The 20,061-nt window shown below is 42.9% G+C and overlaps 1 protein-coding gene across 1 annotated transcript in view; it reads left to right on the forward strand.

Moving 5' to 3' along the window:
- The first annotated feature begins 12,562 nt into the window (after positions 1–12,562).
- The window catches only part of ZNF831 (zinc finger protein 831), a 61,522-nt gene continuing 54,023 nt past the window's right edge, over positions 12,563–20,061 (forward strand). Inside the window, exons 1-2 of the mRNA XM_069072493.1 lie at positions 12,563–16,785; positions 19,677–19,825. Of these exons, the coding sequence (XP_068928594.1) occupies positions 12,619–16,785; positions 19,677–19,825 (4,316 nt within the window). The 5' untranslated portion in view covers positions 12,563–12,618. The remainder of the gene's footprint in view (positions 16,786–19,676; positions 19,826–20,061) is intronic.

Consider the following 20,061-nt stretch of genomic DNA (forward strand, 5'->3'; position numbering starts at 1 on the left):
CCAAAACTATCCATGTAACCTTGGGCAAGTTACTTAACCCCAATTGCCCTCCAAAAGGCAAAAAAAAAATTAATTGGAGACAAAATAACCTGGGAGGGTCAAAGAAAATGTCATAGAAACAATAAACAATTTTATTAAACAGAATGATAATAATGAGAAAACAAATCAGAACTTATGCAGCAAAAGCAGTAATCAGAGGAAAATTTGTATCTCTAAATGCTTTCATTGATAAAATAGAGAAAGAGCAGATCAATGAATTGGGTATGCAATTTTTAAAAAATGAAAAAGAACAAATTAAAAATCCCCAGCTAAGCACCAAATTAGAAGTCCTGAAAATGAAAGATGAGATTAATAAAATTGAATGTAGGAAAGCCATTGAATTAATAAATAAAACTAGGAGTTGGTTTTGTGAAAAAACAAATACAGCAAATAAACCATTGGTTAATATTATTTTTTAAAAAAAGAGAAGAAAACCAAATCACTAGTATCAAAAGTGAAAAAGATAAATATATGACTAATAAAGATGAAATTAAAGCAATTATTAGAAATCATTTTGCCCAGTTACATGCCAATAAATTTAACAGGTTAAGTGAAATGGAAAAATATTCACAAAAATATAAACTGCCCAGATTAACAGAAGAGGGAATAGAATATCTAAATAAACGAATTTTAGAAAAAAAAATTTGAACAGACCCTAAAAGAACTTCCGAAGAAAAAAGTATCAGAACCAGATGGATTTACAAGTGAATTATACCATTTAAAATTCAACTAATTTCAATATTAAATAATTTGGAATAATTGGCAAAGGAGTACTACCAAGCAATTTAAACCATGAAGGGCAAAAAGAAAAGTATTTAACAGTTTCACTAATGAATATTAACGCAAAAATCCTAAATGAAATACTAGCTGGGAGACTACAGCAATATATCACAAAGATTAAACATTGTGACCAAGTAGGATTTGTTCCAGGAATGCAGGGCTGGTTCAATATAAGAAAAACTAGTAACATAATTGATTATATTAATAATAAAAGTAAGCCATATGATTATATCAATAGATACAGAAAAAGCTTTTGACAAAATATAGCACTCATTCCTATTAAAAACACTTGAAAGCATAGGTATAATTGGATTTTTCTTTAAAATGATAAGAAGTATTTACCTAAAATCATCATCAAGCATTATCTGTAATGGAGATAAGCTAGAAACCTTTCCAATAAGATTGGAAGTGAAACAAGGATGGCCATTATCACTAATATCATTCACTATTTTATTAGAAATGCTAGTAGTAGCAATAGGAGAAGAAAAAGAAATTTAAGAAATCAGAATTGGCAATGAGAAAATAAAGCTACTTGTTTTTGAAGATGATAAGATGGTATATTTGGAAAATCCTAGAGATACAACTAAAAAATTAGTTGAAACAATCATTTGAGCAAATTATCAGGACATAAAATAACCCACATAAATCATTAGCATTTCAGTATATCACCAACAAAGCCCTGCAAGAAGAGATATTTTATTTAAAATAAACAGACAATATAAAATACCTGGGAGTATATCTGCCAACTTGAATCCTGGAATTATATGAACATAATTATAAAGCACTTTTTTATACAAATAAAGTCATATTTAAATAACTGAAGAAATATTAATTGTTCATGAGTAGTCTGAGCCAATATAATAAAAAAGATATACCTAAACTAATTTATTTATTCAGTGCCACTTTAATTAAACTACCAAAAAATTATTGAGCTAGAAAAAAATAACAAAATTCATTTGGAAGAACAAAAGGTCAAGAATATCAAAGGAATAAGTAGGGAAAAATGTGAGGAAAGGAGGTCAAGTAGTACCAACTCTTAAACTGTAGGATAAGGTGGTAATTAGCAAAGCTGTCTGGTACTGCTTAAGAAACAGAATGATGAATCAGTGGAACAGAGGTATATAAAGTATATAATACATAGTAGTAAATGATTATAGTAATTTTGTATTGGTAAATGTAAAGATCTAAGCTTTTGGGATAAGAACTCACTATTTGTTAAAAAAAATTGCTGGGAAAAATAGAAAGCAGCTTGGCAGAAACGGTTAAAATGGATATATCATAAGTAAATTAGAAGTGCATGGAACATATTACCTATCAGATTTATATACTGGAGAAGAATTTATGAATAAACAGGAGATAGAGGGCATTCTAGTATATAAAATGGATAATTTTGATTATGTTCAATTAAAAAAGGTTTTATAGTCAGAGCAGTCAAGATTGGAGGAAAAGCAGAAAATTGGGAGAAAATTTTATAGCTTCTCGGATAAAGGCCGCATACCACAAATATATAGAGAACTGAATCAAATTTAGAAGAAATATGAGTCATTCCCCAATTGATAAATGGGCAAAGAATATGAACAGGAAGTTTTTGGAAGAAAAAATCAGTGCTATATGTAGTCATTTGAAAAATTCCCTAAGTCATTATTAATCAGAGAAACGCAAATTTAAAAACTTTGAGGTACCATCTTATACCTACCAAATTGGCTAAAATGATAGTGATGGGGGATGTGATCCCAATAGGTTCAGCAGGAATTTTGATCTTATCTAAGACCAGAAAACCTGCACTGTCATCTGGAAAGAATTCAAGGTCTCAGCCTTAATTGGAGTGAGAGTTGTAGAAGTTTATTGTTATGCTTCCATGAGAAGCAGGCAAGAGTCCTTTAGGGGACCTGCAAGTGAGAGGGGTACATGCTTTTACCTTTAAAGGGTAGGGCTGCCATTGTCAGGGCTGACCAGATGGGAGGGGCCGTGCATAGACAAAGGTCAGAGCTGACCAAGAGGAGCATGTGAATAGATAGTTTAGATAACATTTGGGCCAGACCAAAGGAGACAAAAGGCAAGGATAAAGGAGGGTGCGGGCCAGGCCCAGAAGAAATGAAGAGATTAAGTAACAACAGAGGGGTCACAGGGTGTTGCCTAGGTGGAGTGTGGGATAGGGAGAAGGGGCAGATCTCAAGGGTGGGAAAGGACAAATTGCAGTTACAATTGAACAGACTGGTTTTACAAGTTGGTTTCACAAATTGATCTAGACCCCAGGTACCCCATCAATAGAAGGGGGAAAATGACAAATGCTTGAGGTTATATGGAAAAAATTGGAACACTAATGCATTGTTAGTGGAACTATGAACTGATCCAAACATTTTGGAGAGCAGTCTGGAATTATTCCCCCCAAATTATAAAACTGTGTATACTTTATAACTCAGCAATACCACTCACTATTAGATCTATTTCCCAAGGTGATCAGGGAAAAAGGAAAAAAAAATATGTTCTAAAATATTTATAGAAACTCTTTTTGTGGTGGCAAGGAACTAAAAACTGAGGGGATGGTCATCAGTTGGAAATGGCTGAATAAATTGTATAGAATTGTGACACTTCTAAGCTGTAAGAAATGATGAGCAGGTTGATTTCAGAAAAAAATGCAAAGACTTTTATATATGTATATATTTTATATATATATATATATATATAATGCAGAGTAAAATGAGCAGAATGAAAAGAATGTTGTATACAGTTACATTATTCACAGAGTAACCCTGAATGACTAAGCTAACCTGAGTAATATGAATTCAGATCAACTTCGAAGGACTTGTGAAGGTAAATGCTATCCACTTTCAGAGAAAGAAATGATATAGTGAAGTATGTATTCTATGATTCCATATATGTATTTATATCAAATGTTGGCCTTCCCCAATGCAGGGTTGGAAGAGAGGGAGGCAGACCACTTGACACTCAAAATGCATCAAATAAACATAAATAAAATGGTATTTTAAAAAATAAAGAAAAATTAATTTTTAAAAAATAGTCATCAGTCCAGTGGTGAATTAAGCGAGGCTCTGAATCAGTTTGGTATTAGAAGAGTTCCAGTTCATATGATTCCTGTTCCAGAGTTGTATTCAGGCCCTTGATAGGGAATCTCACTCTTGGGGAAGTGGGAGCAGAGAGTTTTTCTCTCTCTCTCTCTGTCTCTCTCTCTCTCTCTCTGTCTCTGTCTGTCTGTCTGTCTGTCTGTCTCTCTCTCTCTCTCTCTCTCTCTCTCTCTCTCTCTCCCTCTCCCTCTCCCTCTCCCCCTCTCCCTCTCCCCCTCTCTCTCCCCCTCTCTCTCACCTTGTGGAAAACAGCAGACTCCAGGACGCTTAGAGCCCCGCAGAGAACTCCACCTGAAGGGAACTTCATGAGGATTCCTCAAAAAAAGAAAAGACATCCCTTCATTTTCTTTTCTTTTTCTTTTTTGCCTTTTGGAGGGCAATTGGGGTTAAGTAACTTGCCCAAGGTTACACGGCTAGTTTTTTGGTGTGGGTGTTAAGTGACTGAGGCCGGAACCAAATTCGGGTCCTCCTGACTCCGCTGCCGGCACTTTACTCACTGTGCCACGCAGCCGCCCCCCTCCCTGCATTTTCTACCCTAACTTTGTGCTTTGAGTTTGTACAGACTTTTGGGGCATGGAAGGCACCAGATATGGAGGGTTCCAGAAAAGGGACAGACAGAGTTAATGGCCACCTAAACGTTCCACTATTTTCATTTTTATATCTAAGTGTAGAGATGTTTATCTCAGAGAAAAGATTTGTTTTATTTGTGGGGAAGGGACATGACTGCTACAGACTTGTCATAGGATTCAAAGATCAGACTTGCTCTGCTTGACCCCAAAAGGCAGAACTAGGAGTAAATGGTGGAAGCTGCAGAGAAACAGGGAGGAGTTCTTTTGTAACTGATGAGCTTACTATTCCATCTTAGTAAAGTTTCTCTCCTAAAAAGCTCATCGAAAATGACTGATAGTGAGTAGGAAGCACATCGTGAGAGGAGGGGGAGGGGAAGGCTCATGAATGCTGGTGCTAAAACCCAGCCTCCTTGTGTTAACCCTGGAGTGCTGAGTGGTAGCTGCCCTCTGAGCATTCTGCCTTTGGAGTACGGTCCAGTTGTGGGCGTGGCCCCAGAGGGGGTAATACACCTAACTCATTGGGAAAGAAAGCAGAAGACCTAGAAGTAATTTGTATAGGACGAGTCAACTCAAAAGGGAAAGAAGTAGTTGCTGAGGGATGGTGGCAGAGGGAGGGTCTGAAAGTGGTCATGGGAGCCAGGAACATGCCAGTTCCTCTTCTGACAAGAGGTGTGAGAGGAGCAGCCAGACTTGGACGGTGTCTTCAAGGGAAAGCTAAGTTTCAGTGAGCCCTAAGAAATGGAAGGAATATAAGAAAAAGGACTCTAGTTCATAGTATAGACCTAGGAGAGACTTTGGTGATAACCTAGTCCAAACTTTTCATTTTACAGATGAGGAAATTGTTGCCTGGAAAACGTGAAGTGAATTATACAAAGTGAGACAGTAAGTGACAGAACCAAGATTTGAACCTAGAGCATCAGCAGCCTTTCCTCAGCACCACAGAGGATGGATCAGAAGGGGAATAGAAAGGGAGAAGAGAAGATGGGTATGACTGGGGGGAGGGCTAGCACTGAGGTAACTAAGGGGGGTGTGTAGCAGTCATGGTAGGTGTAATTAGGGGGGAGCAGCCTTCACTGCAGATATTCCCCATCATTCCTCTCCTGGCTCTATTCCTGTCCATGCAGCTGTGTCTCATTCTTGAAGTTCCCTCAGTATCTGGGGCTTCCTTGCTCTACAACATTCAGCTGTCTTCATGACCTTCTCCCCCTGGAATGCCCCCACCCCCACACACACCTGGCTGGCTGGCAATCTTCTGCCATTGGTGAGTCCTTCTTGGGGCCTCCATTTTGCTAATGAGCCGGGCCAGCCAGCCTTTGTCACCCTCCCTGCTCTGAGCTTTGCTTTGAATGTTTCAAAGCCATGCCCTAGCTCTGGGTGCCTTCTAGCTCCCTTTTGTGTGTCATCTTCCCATGTTAGAATGTAAGTAAGCTCCTTGTAAGACCCCTCAGTAGGGACTGTTTTTCTTTTCTTTTAATTTTTTTTTTTTAAAGCAATCAGTGTTAAGTAACTTGCTCAAGGTTACAGGGCCAGTTATTTTGTGTGGGTGTTAAGTATCTGAGCCTGGACCAATCCCAGGTCTCCGGACTCTGGGGCTGGGGCTCTTACTCACTGCATCACCTGGCTGCCCCGGGACTTTTTCCTTTTTGTTTGTATTTATTATCCCTGCACTTAGCATTATGTCTTTCACATAGTAAGTGCTTAATAAATGTTTCTTTCCTTCCTTCCTTCCTCTTCCTCCCTCCTGCCTTCCTCCTTTCCTCCCTCCCCAGCTGATCCCACACTAACCCTGGAAATTACTTTGTATGTATCTTATATTTACTGGTCTGTGTACATGTTCTCCCTCCTACCCCATACTCCCCCACCCAAATATAAGCTCCCTGAAGATAGACTCTTGTTTTGTTTTTTTCTGCACTTCATAAATGTTTGCTTAATCCAATCTATAGCCTATCCAGGGTTTTTACCCCCAGAGGGATTCCAAATGTAGCTCCTTTTCCTGATGATTTCTTCCAGTTGCCACAGCAGCACAGCTCCCTGCCTCATAGTCCCCAGACCTGGTGGCTCACTGAGGATGCAAAGCACAGTTTACATTGCTCATGTGGGAAGGTGCCCCAGGATGAGGAGTGGCATCTATTGGAGCCTGGTAGCATGGGGACCCATGAAAGAGTAGCTGGTCTGAAAGCAGATACCGGGAAAGGGTCAGGGTCCTAGAGGTGTGCCCCCAGGGATGTGAGTACCTGGGGCATAGTTCTAGTTGTCTTTGCTAGCTGCAGGACAGCATATGCTCTGGTGGGTCCTTTGAAACTGGCAAGGCTTTAAGTTGAAGCTTAGAGGTGGAGGATTTGTAGCTCACCAAAGAGCTAGGATAGTAAAGAGTAGAAAGGTTCATGAAAAGGGACTTGGCTGCCAGGTGAATTTTTCAGACATAGTTCTTAAAGAACTCCAGTCTATAAAATATACAAATATTCACATGGTGCTTCTGTGCTTCATTAAGCCCTTTAACACAGATTTTGTCATTTGACCCCCACAATAATCTTGTCAGGCAATTGGTGCAGATATTGTTATCTCCATTTTACAAAAGAGGAAACTGATGCATAGGGAAGTTAGGTGACTTGACCAAAGTGACTGAGTTAGTAAATGACAGGGCCCTTGATCCAGGTCTTTAATTTTAAGTTCCATTGTATCCCACTAGTTTCTCTATGCATTATGACTTCATTGATAGAAAGCTGGCTTTAGAGTCAGGATACCCTGGGTTCAAGGCTGAGAAAACAAGCTCTTTGAGAGCATAGTGTTTTATTTTTGTCTTTTTCCACAGTACCTAGCACAGTGCTGAGTACTCTGAAGGCATTTAATAAATGCTTGCTTGCTTGATTGACTGTATTGTCTCTTCTCAGTGCCCTAGTCTTCTTTGTAAAACTATTAAATTACAGATGAATTGCTGATCTGCATCAGTGGAGAAAGTTTCCATGTTGAGAGTACCTTACAAGACTGAAATCACAAGTTAAATGAAAACAATGAGGCTTGAGATCTCTAGAACATACACTTAGAAGGAGTGGATAGAACATTGGGCCTGGAGGGAAGAAAACCTGAGTTCAAATCCAGATCTAGACATTTCCTAGTTCTGTGACCCTGGCAAGTCACTTAATCTCTATCTGTTTCCTCCTCTGTAAAATGGGGTAATAATGACACCTATGTCCCAGGGTTGTTGTGAAGACCAAGTAAGATGATAGTTGTAAAGTAGGTAGCACAGAGTTGGGCACATGGCCAGCATTCTATACATTAGTTGTTTTTACCGTTTGGGCCTCTGGCCTTATGTGGCACTAGAACGGATGCTCCAGAAGAAGGCTTCTGGCTGTGCCTCTCTGTTCAAAGGAAGTCCTACATCCGGCCCTGCTGAGTTGTGTCTTACAGGTTTGGGTAAGTTCCTCAAATTGCTGGTCCAAGAATGGGAAAGGGTCTAGTGACCTCAGTGGCTAAGTCAGGCTGGTGAAGGGAGGCAGTTTATTTCCCAAAGGAAACCAGGTAATTTGGATATGAAAATTAGGACTGTGCAATACCCCATTCTGTGTGATACTTAGAGTTTTTGTTTATAATTCTTCTCTGGTGTTATATAGTGACTTCTTTTTTTTAAACAGAGGACTTAGTTAATGGAGCCAGGAGAGGCTTTAGGAATGGTCTAGTCCAAATCATTATACAGAGGAGGAAACAGGTCCAGAGAGGCTAATTAATAACTGGCATGTATATAGTACTTTAGAGTTTTTAGTGTGCTTTTCATTTGGGTCATACAACAGCTTTGTGAGGTAGCTACAACAATTATTATCCTCTCTTTACAAAAGAGAAAACTGAAGCCAAGAGAGATTTAGTGACTGCCCTTGGTCACAGCGTTCATAGTCTCTGGTGGGATTTGAATCCAGGACTCCCTGAGTCTCAGCTCTAGCACTTTTCTCTCTATACCTTCCGTCAGTTACTGCTCTTAATATCTCCCTAGGCAGGAGCTTGATGGTACAGTGGGTACAGCATTAGGCCTTGAGTCAGAAGGACCTGATTTCAAATCCAGACTCAGATACTTACCAGCTGTGTATGATACTGCCAGTGGCCACCTAAACATTTCTCTATTTTTATTTTTTATGTGTAATTGTGGGAATGTGTGTGGTCTTGGAAAAAAAAGTTTTGGTTTTGGCTTGGGGAGGGACATGACTGCAGAATTCAAGGATCTGGCCAGTTGTCATGAGACTCGAGGTGGTTCTGCTTGGCCTCCAAAGGAAGGAAGGAAGCAAACATTTCATAAATGCCTAACATGTGCTAGGCATTGTGCTAAGCACTTTACAGTTATTATCTCATTTGATCTTTACAATAACCTTGTGAAGTAGGGGCTGTTACTATAACCCCATTTTAAAATTGAGTAAACTGAGTTAAACAGAAGTTGGGTGAATTGCCCAGGGTCACACAGTTGTTAAGTGTCAGATTTGAACTCAAGGCTTCCTGACTCCAGGCCTGGTACACTATCTTGTGTACCATGTAGCTGCCTCCTAGGAAGAACTAGGAGTAATGTAATGATGGTGATGATGATGATGGTGGTGATGATGATATGATGATGATGATGATGGTGATGGTAATAGTGGTGAGGGTGATGATTATGATGATGGTGATGATGGTGATGGTGGTGATGGTGATGGTGGTGGTGATGATGATGATGATAGTGATGATGATGGTGGTGAAGATGGTGATGGTGATGATGGCTAACAATTATATTGTGCTTATTATGTGCCAGGCATTGTGCTTAGCACTTCACAATAGTTATCTACTTTAGTCCTTACAACAACCCTATGAGGTAGGTGCTATTATTATCCCTATTTTATAGATGAGGAAATTGAGACAGAAGTTAAGTGACTTGCCCGGGGTCACACAGTCAGTGTTTTTGGCTGGGTTTGAACTCAGGTCTTCCTGACTCCAGGCCTAGCATTCTATCTGCTGCACCACCTAAGCTGCCTTCAAGGTCGCACTAGGAGTAATTGATGGAAGTGCAGAGAGGCAGATTCCTGCTGAATGCAAGGAGAAACTGCCTAAGAATTAGGTCTGTTTCTTACTCAGAATGACTTGTCCCTGGAGGTGATGTGTTCCCATCACTTGAGGTTGTCAGTCTGGGATCAGTTGATCCTTGTCAGGGATGTAGTAGAGTGGTTCCTTCTCAAATATGAATTGGACTAAATGACCTCTGAATTTTACACTACCTCTTGAGATTTGGTAACTCTCATTCCCCTCAATGCCCTTCATCTTTATTTGTTCACCTTCATGGTTTCTCATAACATTGCGCACTTCCTCCCCTACCACTCACCACCATCTCTCTCCCACAGGAAACCTATCTTGAACCCTCCAGTCCAGCGACTCAGTCAAAGGGTCACACTTGAGGACCTAGAGGGCCACATGTGGCCTCGAGGCTGCAGGTTCTGCACCACTGCTCCAGTCACTAGGTCCTCCCCTCTCTGGAAATTACTTTGCATTTCTTTTCAATTTATTGCTCTATATACATTTTATACTCTTCTCTCCCCTCTCCCCACTTTGCCTCCAAGAAAATGCAGTGTCCTTAGGATAGGTGCTCTTTGTGTTTTGTCTTGGTATTCCTATGGCCTAGCACCTGCCTAAAACATAGAAGTCCTTGTTGAATTGAATTCATACCCCATCCAGGGATTGTGTCCTTCCAACTAAAATGATCAAGGAAATAGCAGCTCCTTTTTCTTGTAATGATTTCTTCCAGAATCCATAGCAATTTAGTCCCCTGCCCCACTTCATGCTAACCTGTAACCTCTTTTCCTTTATCAGAACTCAAGCACCAAGACAGAGCATTCAGAGCCTCTTACAAATAAATAATACAGTGATGATGATGATAGCTAGCATTTCCATGGTGTTTTAGGGTTTGTGAAATTCTTTGCAAATTAAAACTCATTTGCAAAGGACCCCAACAGAAGATCTCTGAACCCTTAGCAGTGTTAAGGATAAAAACACTTGGGAGATGGGTGGGGGTCAGCCAACTTGGATCTGATCTCAGATATTTCATCAGTATACCATGTGACCTAAGGCAAGCCACTGTGTTCTATAATTCCCCAGACAGCCAGAAAAATACAAATATTAAGCCTGGTTCACAGTCATAGTCTACTGGATTAAAAATATTTTGTGGTCTTCAGAAGAATTCTGTGACAGACACCCTTTTGTGTGTGTCATTGACCCATCTTAGGATGTGTGTATATGTATGTATATATGTGTATATATATTTATATGTGTATGTGTATATATATAATTTATGCATATATTATGTATACATATATATTTTAAAATTCACAATTGAAGGAAATGCTAAATTTCAGTTAGAAGTGTGAGAATAAAGAAAAAAAATTTTCCCAGTCTAAGTGTGTAGACCCTTTAAAATCCATCCCCATGGGGGTTAATAGGCCCCTCAAATCCTACTTCCCATCAAAACACAGGAGGCAGCATGGTACAGTAGGAAGAATATTGGCCTTGGAAGCAGAGGCTCTACCTTTAGTCCCACCTCTGGCAATTATCTGTGTGAGTTTAGGCAAGCCTTAACTTCTCTGGATCCCAGGTTCCTATAATGGGGGTGGGGTAGATGGGGCAGGGTCGACTAGCTGATTCTTGAGGCTTCCAGTGACAATGTTTTTATAAAAATCTTCATCTTTCTTTCATATCAGTTAATATCAGTTCTGGAACTGTTCCTGTTTTATCTCTAAATTTATCCCCCACCTTTTAATATAAAGTGATTCACCCAAACTCAGTTTTCAAGGAAGGGAAATTCTGAGGGTACAGTGGTTATCTGAGCTTTTGGTGTTTCACACTCCCATTTGTTGGGAGGAACAGCCAAGTTCATCCATTCATTCAACAAACATTTATCAAGTATTCTTTCCTTCAGTTTAAACATTTATCAAGCAACTCTTGTTGTGGACTTTATGGAAAGAGTTCATGGGTCTGTCGGAGCTGAGGGCTCAGGACCTTAGAACACAGCATGTCAGTGCTGGAAGGGGCCCTTTCAACTTAAAATGTTAACAGCTGGGAAGATTAGAACATAGGATTGTAAAGGATCTCAGAAATTAGAGTAAAACCCAGCTTGGGAAATGACTCCTACAGAGTCACACAGATGGACAGTGTAAAAACAGAGATATTGTACCTTAATCTTATTTTATTTTTGGAGAGGGGAAAGCAAGGCAATTGGGATTAAGTGACTTGCCCAAGGTCACATAGCTAGTAAGTGTGTAACGTATCTGAGGTCAGATTTTAACTCAGGTACTCCTGACTCCAGGGCCGGTGCTCTATTCACTGCCCCTATTGTACATTAATATTAAGGGGTGTGTGTGTGTGTGTGTGTGTGTGTGTGTGTGTGTGTGTGTTCTCAAATAAACTGTGTTCCTTGAGAGAAGGAATACCACTGACTAGCTCATCTTTGTGTGCCCATAGCACATAGCACAGTACTGGGCATATAGTCAGTGCTCCACAGATACTTATTGAATGATGTGGAAGGGAGAATAGTCAAAAATTCTAAATGAATGGGAAGACAGTGAGTGGTTCTAGAATTCACTGGAAAGAATTTTCACCAGGCTTTTTTGGAGGAGGTTGGACTTGAGCCAGACTAATTTGAGAAGGGGGAAGAGAGAAGGGTCTTCCATGCAAAAGGAGCATCACGAGTAAAAATGCAGAGATGGAGATGGATTTAGTTTGTTGGGGTAGGAGGAGGCACTGATGGAAAGAGCCCCGAATGAGGAGTTGAGATCCCAAGGTTCCTGCTCTAGCTGTGCTATAGATGGTCTGTGAATATAAAGGATAGTGTAGTGGGAAGAAGCGCTGGGTTAGCAGTCTGGAGATCTGGGCTCAAGTCACAGATCTGTCTTCTATCCTTGGGGCAGGCAGCGTCCCCTGTGTGGTCTCTAGTTTGCTCAGTTATAAAATGAGGGGGTTGGACTAGCTGATTTCTAAGGTCCTTTACCCCCCCTGACATGCAGTGGATTCTGTGAATTGGTTCATCTCTAAGGTATATTTCAGCAGTGAAATTCAATGATTTTACATTTCTCTTGTCAACTCAGGTGTCTGTAATTGTTGCCTGCCGATCATTCCAGTTCCTGGGATGCACCAGAGGACGTGAGATGGAGGTGCCCCCAGCCAGCTGTTCAGCCACACCAGCCACAAATCAGCCAGTACAGACCCTGTGCCTCCAGGCTTCTCATAGCAAGCAGACGTCACCACATCTCACTGGCCCTGTCATCTTGCAACCTGAACAAAGTCTGCCTCCGACAGTGTATCTGAAGGCCCTTACCATCCCACTGTATCACCCGGTTCAGGCTGGAGGCTTCCAGCCAAGTCACTCACTGGTAGCCAGTGGTGGCAGTTTCAGCCTGGATAGCAGCAACCTTCCCTTAATTTTGAGCCCATTGCTACACTCAGAGAGAACAGAAGCATCCCAGCCAAGGAAGCCTCAGAGCCAGACTTTGACTGTGAACATTGTGGGTGCTCTACCTGTCTTGTCCCCTGCTGCCTCCTGTTCAAGTACAACCTTGGGAAGCCCGGGGAAGTCCCGGAATGCAGGAAAGTATCTGTGCCAGCACTGTGGGCGGGACTGCCTAAAGCCCAGTGTGCTTGAGAAGCATATCCGTTCCCACACGGGAGAGAGGCCTTTCCCTTGTACCACTTGTGGCATTGCCTTCAAGACCCAGAGCAATCTGTACAAGCACAGAAGGACTCAGACACACATCAACAATACTCGACTGTCATCAGAGTCTGACAGCAGCAGCCTTCTAGAAGATGGTGACAGGCTGGGAGAAACCCTCCCACAGCCCTCCAAAACAGAGAAGAGCGGGGAGGAAAAAGAAGATGTGGGAGATGAAGATAGGACTTTGGAAATCACTGCCTCTCCCAATACTCTGGGCACTGGGCAGATGGGGGCTTCTGCTTTGAATTCTTTTTCATTCAAGAGTCTGGAGATGAAACCTGAGATTTCTCCGGGTCATGGGTCCACTCTTGGGGCCTCAGACAAGGAGGCCCCATTGGAACCTCCACACAGGGCTTCCCCAGGGCTTTTGCTAGCAGGCATGCCCCAGAGATGGAAGATGCAGGAACAGCGCTCTCCAACAGCCAGCAAACATAGCCAGCTGCAAAGACAGCAAGCAACCTACTGTGAGAAGCAGTGGGACTTGAAGGTGTCTGAAGGCAAACTGAAGAAATGTGAGAGCACAGACTCAGGCTACCTCTCACGGTCTGACAGTGTGGAGCAGCAGGTTCTGTCTGCAAGTCCCCTGCATAGCCTGTCTGAGCACAGTGTGGAGTCAGAGAATGACGCCCCTGGGCTTCCAAAAGGAATGGCACCAACCGGTGCCAAGGTCCACCTTGGTGAGAGAGCAGCTGCCCTGATGCTAGAGAAAAAGAAGCTAGAGGAGCACATTTCCAAACTCATCTCCCACAACAAGGCCGTGGTGGACGACACCCAGCTGGACAATGTCAGGCCCAGAAAGACCATCCTCTCAAAGCAGGGAAGTATTGATCTCCCTATGCCTTATACTTACAAGGATTCCTTCCATTTTGACATCAGATCCCTTAATACCACCCGGAAGAAGAATATTACATTATGCTCTGTCAAATCCACATATACTCCCCTTGAAAAATCCAAGCCTCTCTTCTTCCACTCAGTTCCTACTCAATTTTCCACCACCGTGGATTGTGTACCTGTCACAAGGAGCAATTCCTTGCCATTTGTTGAAGGCAGCAGAACCTTCCAGGAGAGGGCAGAGAACCCCTGGGCATCTTGCCTCTCAAAGCAGCCCCCAAGTCCTGGATCCTCACATCCTCTGCATGGTGATAGTTCTGGTTCTGTACCTAGGTCTGTGGATTTCCCCAGCAGTCACCCCCGGGCCCTGGTCAGACAAGTTGCAGTTGAGGATCTGCCCCTGAGTCATCCCACTGAAAACCAGACACCCACAGAAGATCACAATGGTGGGAAAAAACTGAGTGGGGAGGGGGCCTCTGTGAGGTGCAAGGTGGCAGGAAAGAAATTCAATCAAAAAAAGTTGAAGATGTTCTCCCAGGAGAAGTGGCAGATGTATGGGGATGAGACATTTAAGAAAATATACCAGAAAATGAAAAACAGTCAAAGTATCAAGAAGCCGAGGGAAACAAGGCTGTGTGACACGAGAAACCTGGCCTCTGACACAAAAGAGGCTGAGAGTGGAGAGAGCATGGCAGGGCCCAGAGATACCAGGGCTGCTACATGTGGGGATGTTGTTTTGAACCCCCAGGTCATGTCTCCTCTAGGGGCAAAAGTTACAGAGCCCGACTCTGTGGGGCATCAGCAAACCCAGGCAGTTTCATTGTCTGAGAATCTGAGTAGTTTTACAGAACACAAGGAAACATCTCAGCTGATAGGAAGCAGTGCCCATCCTAGAGTGAATAGAGCTGGGTCTTCTCCCACCCTTAGCTGTAGCATCCCCTCCAATATGGTTAATCACATAGGTAGCCAGAACCCTTTGCCAGCTCCAGATGGCAAGCCAGCAGTGGTGCACCAGATGCTAAGGGAAGCCAGCACACCAGGCCCCCATACTCTCAGTGCTGACGATAGGAAGTCTTTCACTCCCATTTCACAAGACTCTCCCACTTTTATCCTAGATCAGGAAGCCATTCCTCTCAGTGATGGGGAAGACAAGGAAAGGTGTCAGTGGACCCAAATGGTTCTGAGGCTGCACAGCTGTAGCCCTGGCAAAACCTTGCCAGAGTCAGAAAAGCTCCCATCTGAGAGAAAAAAACTGAAGGTAGAGGAACTGAGTAGTAAAAAGAATTGGGTGTTCCTGAAATCGGGAGGGGAGGGGAGTAAAATGCTAGATTGCTCCTCCCCAGCTGCCTCCTCAGAATCTAGGACAGATAAAGCCCAGGAGGGAGAGAGTGGCTTAGACACCAGACCAAGTGAATGCAGCAGGAGTACTGAAGGTATCTCAGAGAGAGAGGACAGCAGTGAGGGTGGTGGTGCAGGAGAGACCGTACCATCTGTCTCAGATGCAGAGAATGTGTCATTGGCATCATTTTCTGCTATTCTGGGGCTTGGATTGACAAACAGAAAACACTCCAAACATTCTTCTTTTTGTGACTCTGCAGCTGTAGGAACCCGGAGGGGTCCTGAGCCCCCAGAAGGAAGTCATTTCCCTTCTTTGATTACAGCTGCCAGTACAGCTTCTGGGCTGACCATTCCTCAGAAAGACAATGCATTTTCTCCAAAGTACATCCTTCAGTTACCTCAAGAGGAGACTCGAACAGAATTATCAGTTACCACAGGCAAGGAGCAGGAAAATATGTCCCTCAGAGGCAGCAAAAAGGCAAATGAGGTTGAATCTCTTGCTGGGCCTTTCTCTCTCCCCCAGACCGAATGTCCAGCAGGTGGGGTGGAGTTGCAGCTTAATAGAGTAACATCCACGATGACTTTGGCATCTTGTTTGTCTCCCAGACCCGCCCACTCCATCAGCATCCTTACTGAGCTATCCAGTGGCAGTGAGAGTCCTAGACACATGCAGCCAGGAGATGTGGGAGCAGAGACTGGAGACACAGCAGTTGCTAAGGCACAGGCAGCCGAGACACCAGGCAGAACCACGTGCTACTCCAGACAGGTCCCTGAGAAGAAGGTTTCTTTTGCCTCTGTGTACACGAGCAGCTTTCTCATAGCGACTGACATTAAAAGTGAGGGTCAGCGCTTCCGCCACCTCCATTCAGGTAGCACCACTTTGTTGGTGACGTCCACATCTGGAAGAAGAGTGTCTTCTTGGGGTGCTTCTGAACAGCTGCTTCAGGGCTGGGAGCTGTGTGAGACTTCCTCACACGGCCAGGGGCATCCTCCAGGAGGCTTGGAGGGCTCTCCCAGGTCACTGGAGAATGCTAGCATATGCCACTCATTTGAAAGCTTTTACTGCCATGCTCTTCCTGCTCAGCACCAAGACTCCCCTGCCTGGCCCCAAATCAGCCTGACTTCATACTCAGGGTACCCTCGGAGCTCGGGGGCCAGGGGCTCCTTCCCCTCCCTAAGCGCTGAGCCTCGCCTTACATGGTGCTGCCTCAGCAGGAGCCTCCCTCTGCCAGCAGAACAGAAGGAGAAGGCTCACTCGGTATATTCTTCCTTGCACATTTGTGACAATAACTCTGGGGAAGAAGGTGCAAGATCCAGGAGGGACTTTTCCTTTCTCGATGTGAAAAACATGACTCAGGCAGTCACCTATGGACTGGCAAGTGGAAGCCTGAAAACTCTGGTATCTTCACTGTCATGGGGGCAGCAGAAACAAAAGGTAACTATCTGACCATGGCCCCAGTCATAGAATATCAGAGCCGAAGGACCCTTAGAGGGTGTCTAGTCTTACCCTCTCATCTTACAAATAGTTAAACTAGGCCTCAGGTTGGGGAAGTGACTTGTTCAGAGGTAAAAAGTGTGTTGGTGGAGCAGAGATGAGAAACCCAGGTCTCCAGACACCTAGTGTTTCATTAAATTCAGGAAACATTTATGAAAGGCCCACCTTGTGCAGAGTTCTCCCTAGGAAATCTTCTCTAAGACCTCCTCATGGCCTAGAGGTGACCTTGGGTTCTTGAAGGCCATGCCAGCTAAATGGAAGGCCTTGCCAAGCATGTCAGCTGTCTGTGTGTCTGTCTTCTAAAACAGGCCTGACTGGGGACAAGGCAATTAATTATTCACAAGAAGAATTTGGTCACAAAGCAATTCTTACTAAGTTGTGGGAAAGTTGCATTAGCATAAGGGGGAGAAAAGGAAGGGAGGGAACAAGCATTTATTAACACATAACGTATGTCAAGCACTGTACACGTTCCAAATAAGTCATTGGATCTTCACAGCAACCCTACCAGAGAGGTGTCATTATTATTCCCCTACATTTTACAGTTGAGGAAACTTCAGACAGAGGCTGTGACTTGCCCAGAGTCACACAGCTATTAAGTACTTGAGGCTGTCATTGAACCCAGTACTCTATCATACCAGGCCCTGCACTTGACCCACTGTACCACCTGACTGCCTAGAAGGGAGAGTACCCATATTGATGAAGTGCTGGGTCTACTGAAGAATTGACATATGTAGGATGTTCTTTGTTGGTTGCTGGTTGGAAAAAGATGACAACCCTTTCCCCCTTTACTCCTTGTTTAAAAAGGGTAGGGAATAAGTATAAAGATAACCGTAATGCAAATTATAGTGTGCTAAGTGCTTAGGAGAGATTTATAGGATTTTAGATTTAGATCTGAAAAGGACCTTCTAAGCCATCTGAACCCCTCATTTTATAGATGAGGAAACTGAGGCACAGTCAGCTTGCTCAGGATCATGTAGAACTAAGATTCAAACCCAGATCCTTGGACTCCAAATTCAGTGCCCCTTTTCACTAAACCATGATGCTTACTATGCTGTCCTTACAATCTCATCACCTCTCAGACCTAGGGCATACTTAGGCATGATTTTTTATTTTTACAAATTAGAGATAGGAATAGTGAAGAGGTCCCTGCTAGCTCAAAGATTGTGTCTATGAGGGTCATATTTCCATTTTGGGAGGGTGTGACAGAATGGAGAGAGGAGACACAGCACACTTATGTTCTTTCTTAATGTTCCAAGCCAGTTTGGGGTCTGAGTTAACAGCATAGGACTTTTTTACATGGGCGCTAGATCTTGTATAGAGAATGTCTACAAACCAGCTTTTTTTCCCCCCAGGCCTTGGTCTCCAGGTTGTAGCAGCAAGCACCCCAAGCGTCCTCAGGGTTTGCAGCTACCACAGGTTCTTGGATCTGCTTTGTTAAAGGAAAGCAACTCAAAATGGGTTAACAAGCTTACTTTAATCAGTCAGACATATATCGTTTACCTTGTTCAGGAGAACAGGTCAGCACCCTGAACCTCAAAGTATACAGGCATAATTATCAAGACAGAAACATCAAGTAGACAGATTTCCAAACTGTCCAACCATTACATCCATACCCAGTCAACATCTGGGTTTCCACATTCTGGGTTTTTCAAAGCCGGGGGACTCTCAACAACGGCTTCCCAGAATTCAGATCAAATCACAGAACACTTCTCAAAGTGAGTCCCAAAACAAAGCTACACATCAGGGCTTATATAGCCTTCTCCTGGCTCAGAGAATGTAACAACCTTATTGACCCACTGGCCAATCAAGAAGTATCTACTGAAAAACAAGCCTCCCACCCCAGGCTTCAGGTGCACATTAGCCTAGGGGCAGGGAAGATCTTTAAAATTTACATTCGCATTACACAGGTTTAGCATAGTTTCTTATAACTGCCATCATGTGGTTTGGGAAAGGTTAAGCTAGGTCTAGGACAGGAGTGGGGAACCTGTAGCCTCGAGGACACATGTGGCCTTCTAGATCCTAGCTTTTGACCGAGTCCAAGTTTTACAAAACAAATCCTTTTATTAAGGGATTTGTTCTGTGAACTTTAGATTCAGTCAAAGGGCCACACTTGAGGACCTAGAGGACCACGTGTGGCCTTGAGGGTAAAGGTTCCCCACCCCTGGTCTAGAGTGTTTCTCTATTCTCCCTTTTCCCCATTACTACACACTTAATTTTTCCCTTACTCTTTTGCATTTTAACTAGGTAGTCAGTGAAGGGTTGGTGAGAGAGAGAGAGAAATAGGAATAGGTTGCCAAAAGTTTGAGGAAAGGCCTGGCCTAGTTTCATTATGTCTTTGGTTCATTATCAGAGGTTAAATTTCTACTCTAAAGAACCCAGTTTACCATAGTGGTCTAGACTATGTATTAAACTCAAATAGAAACAGATCCCTGATGGCTGCATATTTCCTTAGAAAACCACAAAGTAACATCATATAGATTGTGTTATATATTTTTTTTGTTAAACATTTCCCAATTACATTTTAATCTAGTTCAGGCTTTACTCAGAATTTTACAGGTGGTGAGAGTTTGACACTTCTGGTTCACAGGAATTCTATACCAACTAGAGTCATAATTGCCCATGAAATTCAGGCTACTTTTTGTATGTGGATATACCTTAATTTATCTAGTTGCAAAATGAGTTTGAGCCCATTTATCAACTGGAGGGAAAAGACATGGGATCGGGCTGTGGAGAGCACCTTGACTTAAGCTTCTGATTAAGCTTTTATCACTTGGCTCAGGAGTTCTCCAAGGCTTTGAGCCCTGTGATGACCATACAACTGGTATTTTCAGCTGTCCCGGGCAATAGGTGCAGGGAGAGTGTCTGGTGAAAAGGTTTCAGAGCCAGAGAAGAAGAGAGGAGTACCCTGTAGGAGGGGGAAGGCGCCTACAGATCCTCCTGGTGTGAGCCACAAGCAGAAGAGAAAGATCAACCCAAAAAGGTAAGAAATATGGTTTCAAGTCCTTAATCACCTCCTGTGTCCACATTTCCAGAAAACGAACTGCAACTTTGATGAGCTCGAGAGCTCATCAGACACCCACAACTAGCAGCAACTGCAGTTTTAAAAAGTTATTTACACTGCAAATAAAGAAGTTATTCCTTAAGAGAGCCTTGTGTTTTCGTGCAAAATAAAGACTCCAAATCTGCCTCTGAACCTGGCTTCTTTTTCCTTCCTAG

The sequence above is a fragment of the Petaurus breviceps genome, unplaced genomic scaffold (genome assembly GCF_028583685.1).
Source record: "Petaurus breviceps papuanus isolate PSGF00001 unplaced genomic scaffold, PetGlider_PUasm1.0 90847, whole genome shotgun sequence".
NCBI classification, from domain to species: Eukaryota; Metazoa; Chordata; class Mammalia; order Diprotodontia; family Petauridae; genus Petaurus; species Petaurus breviceps.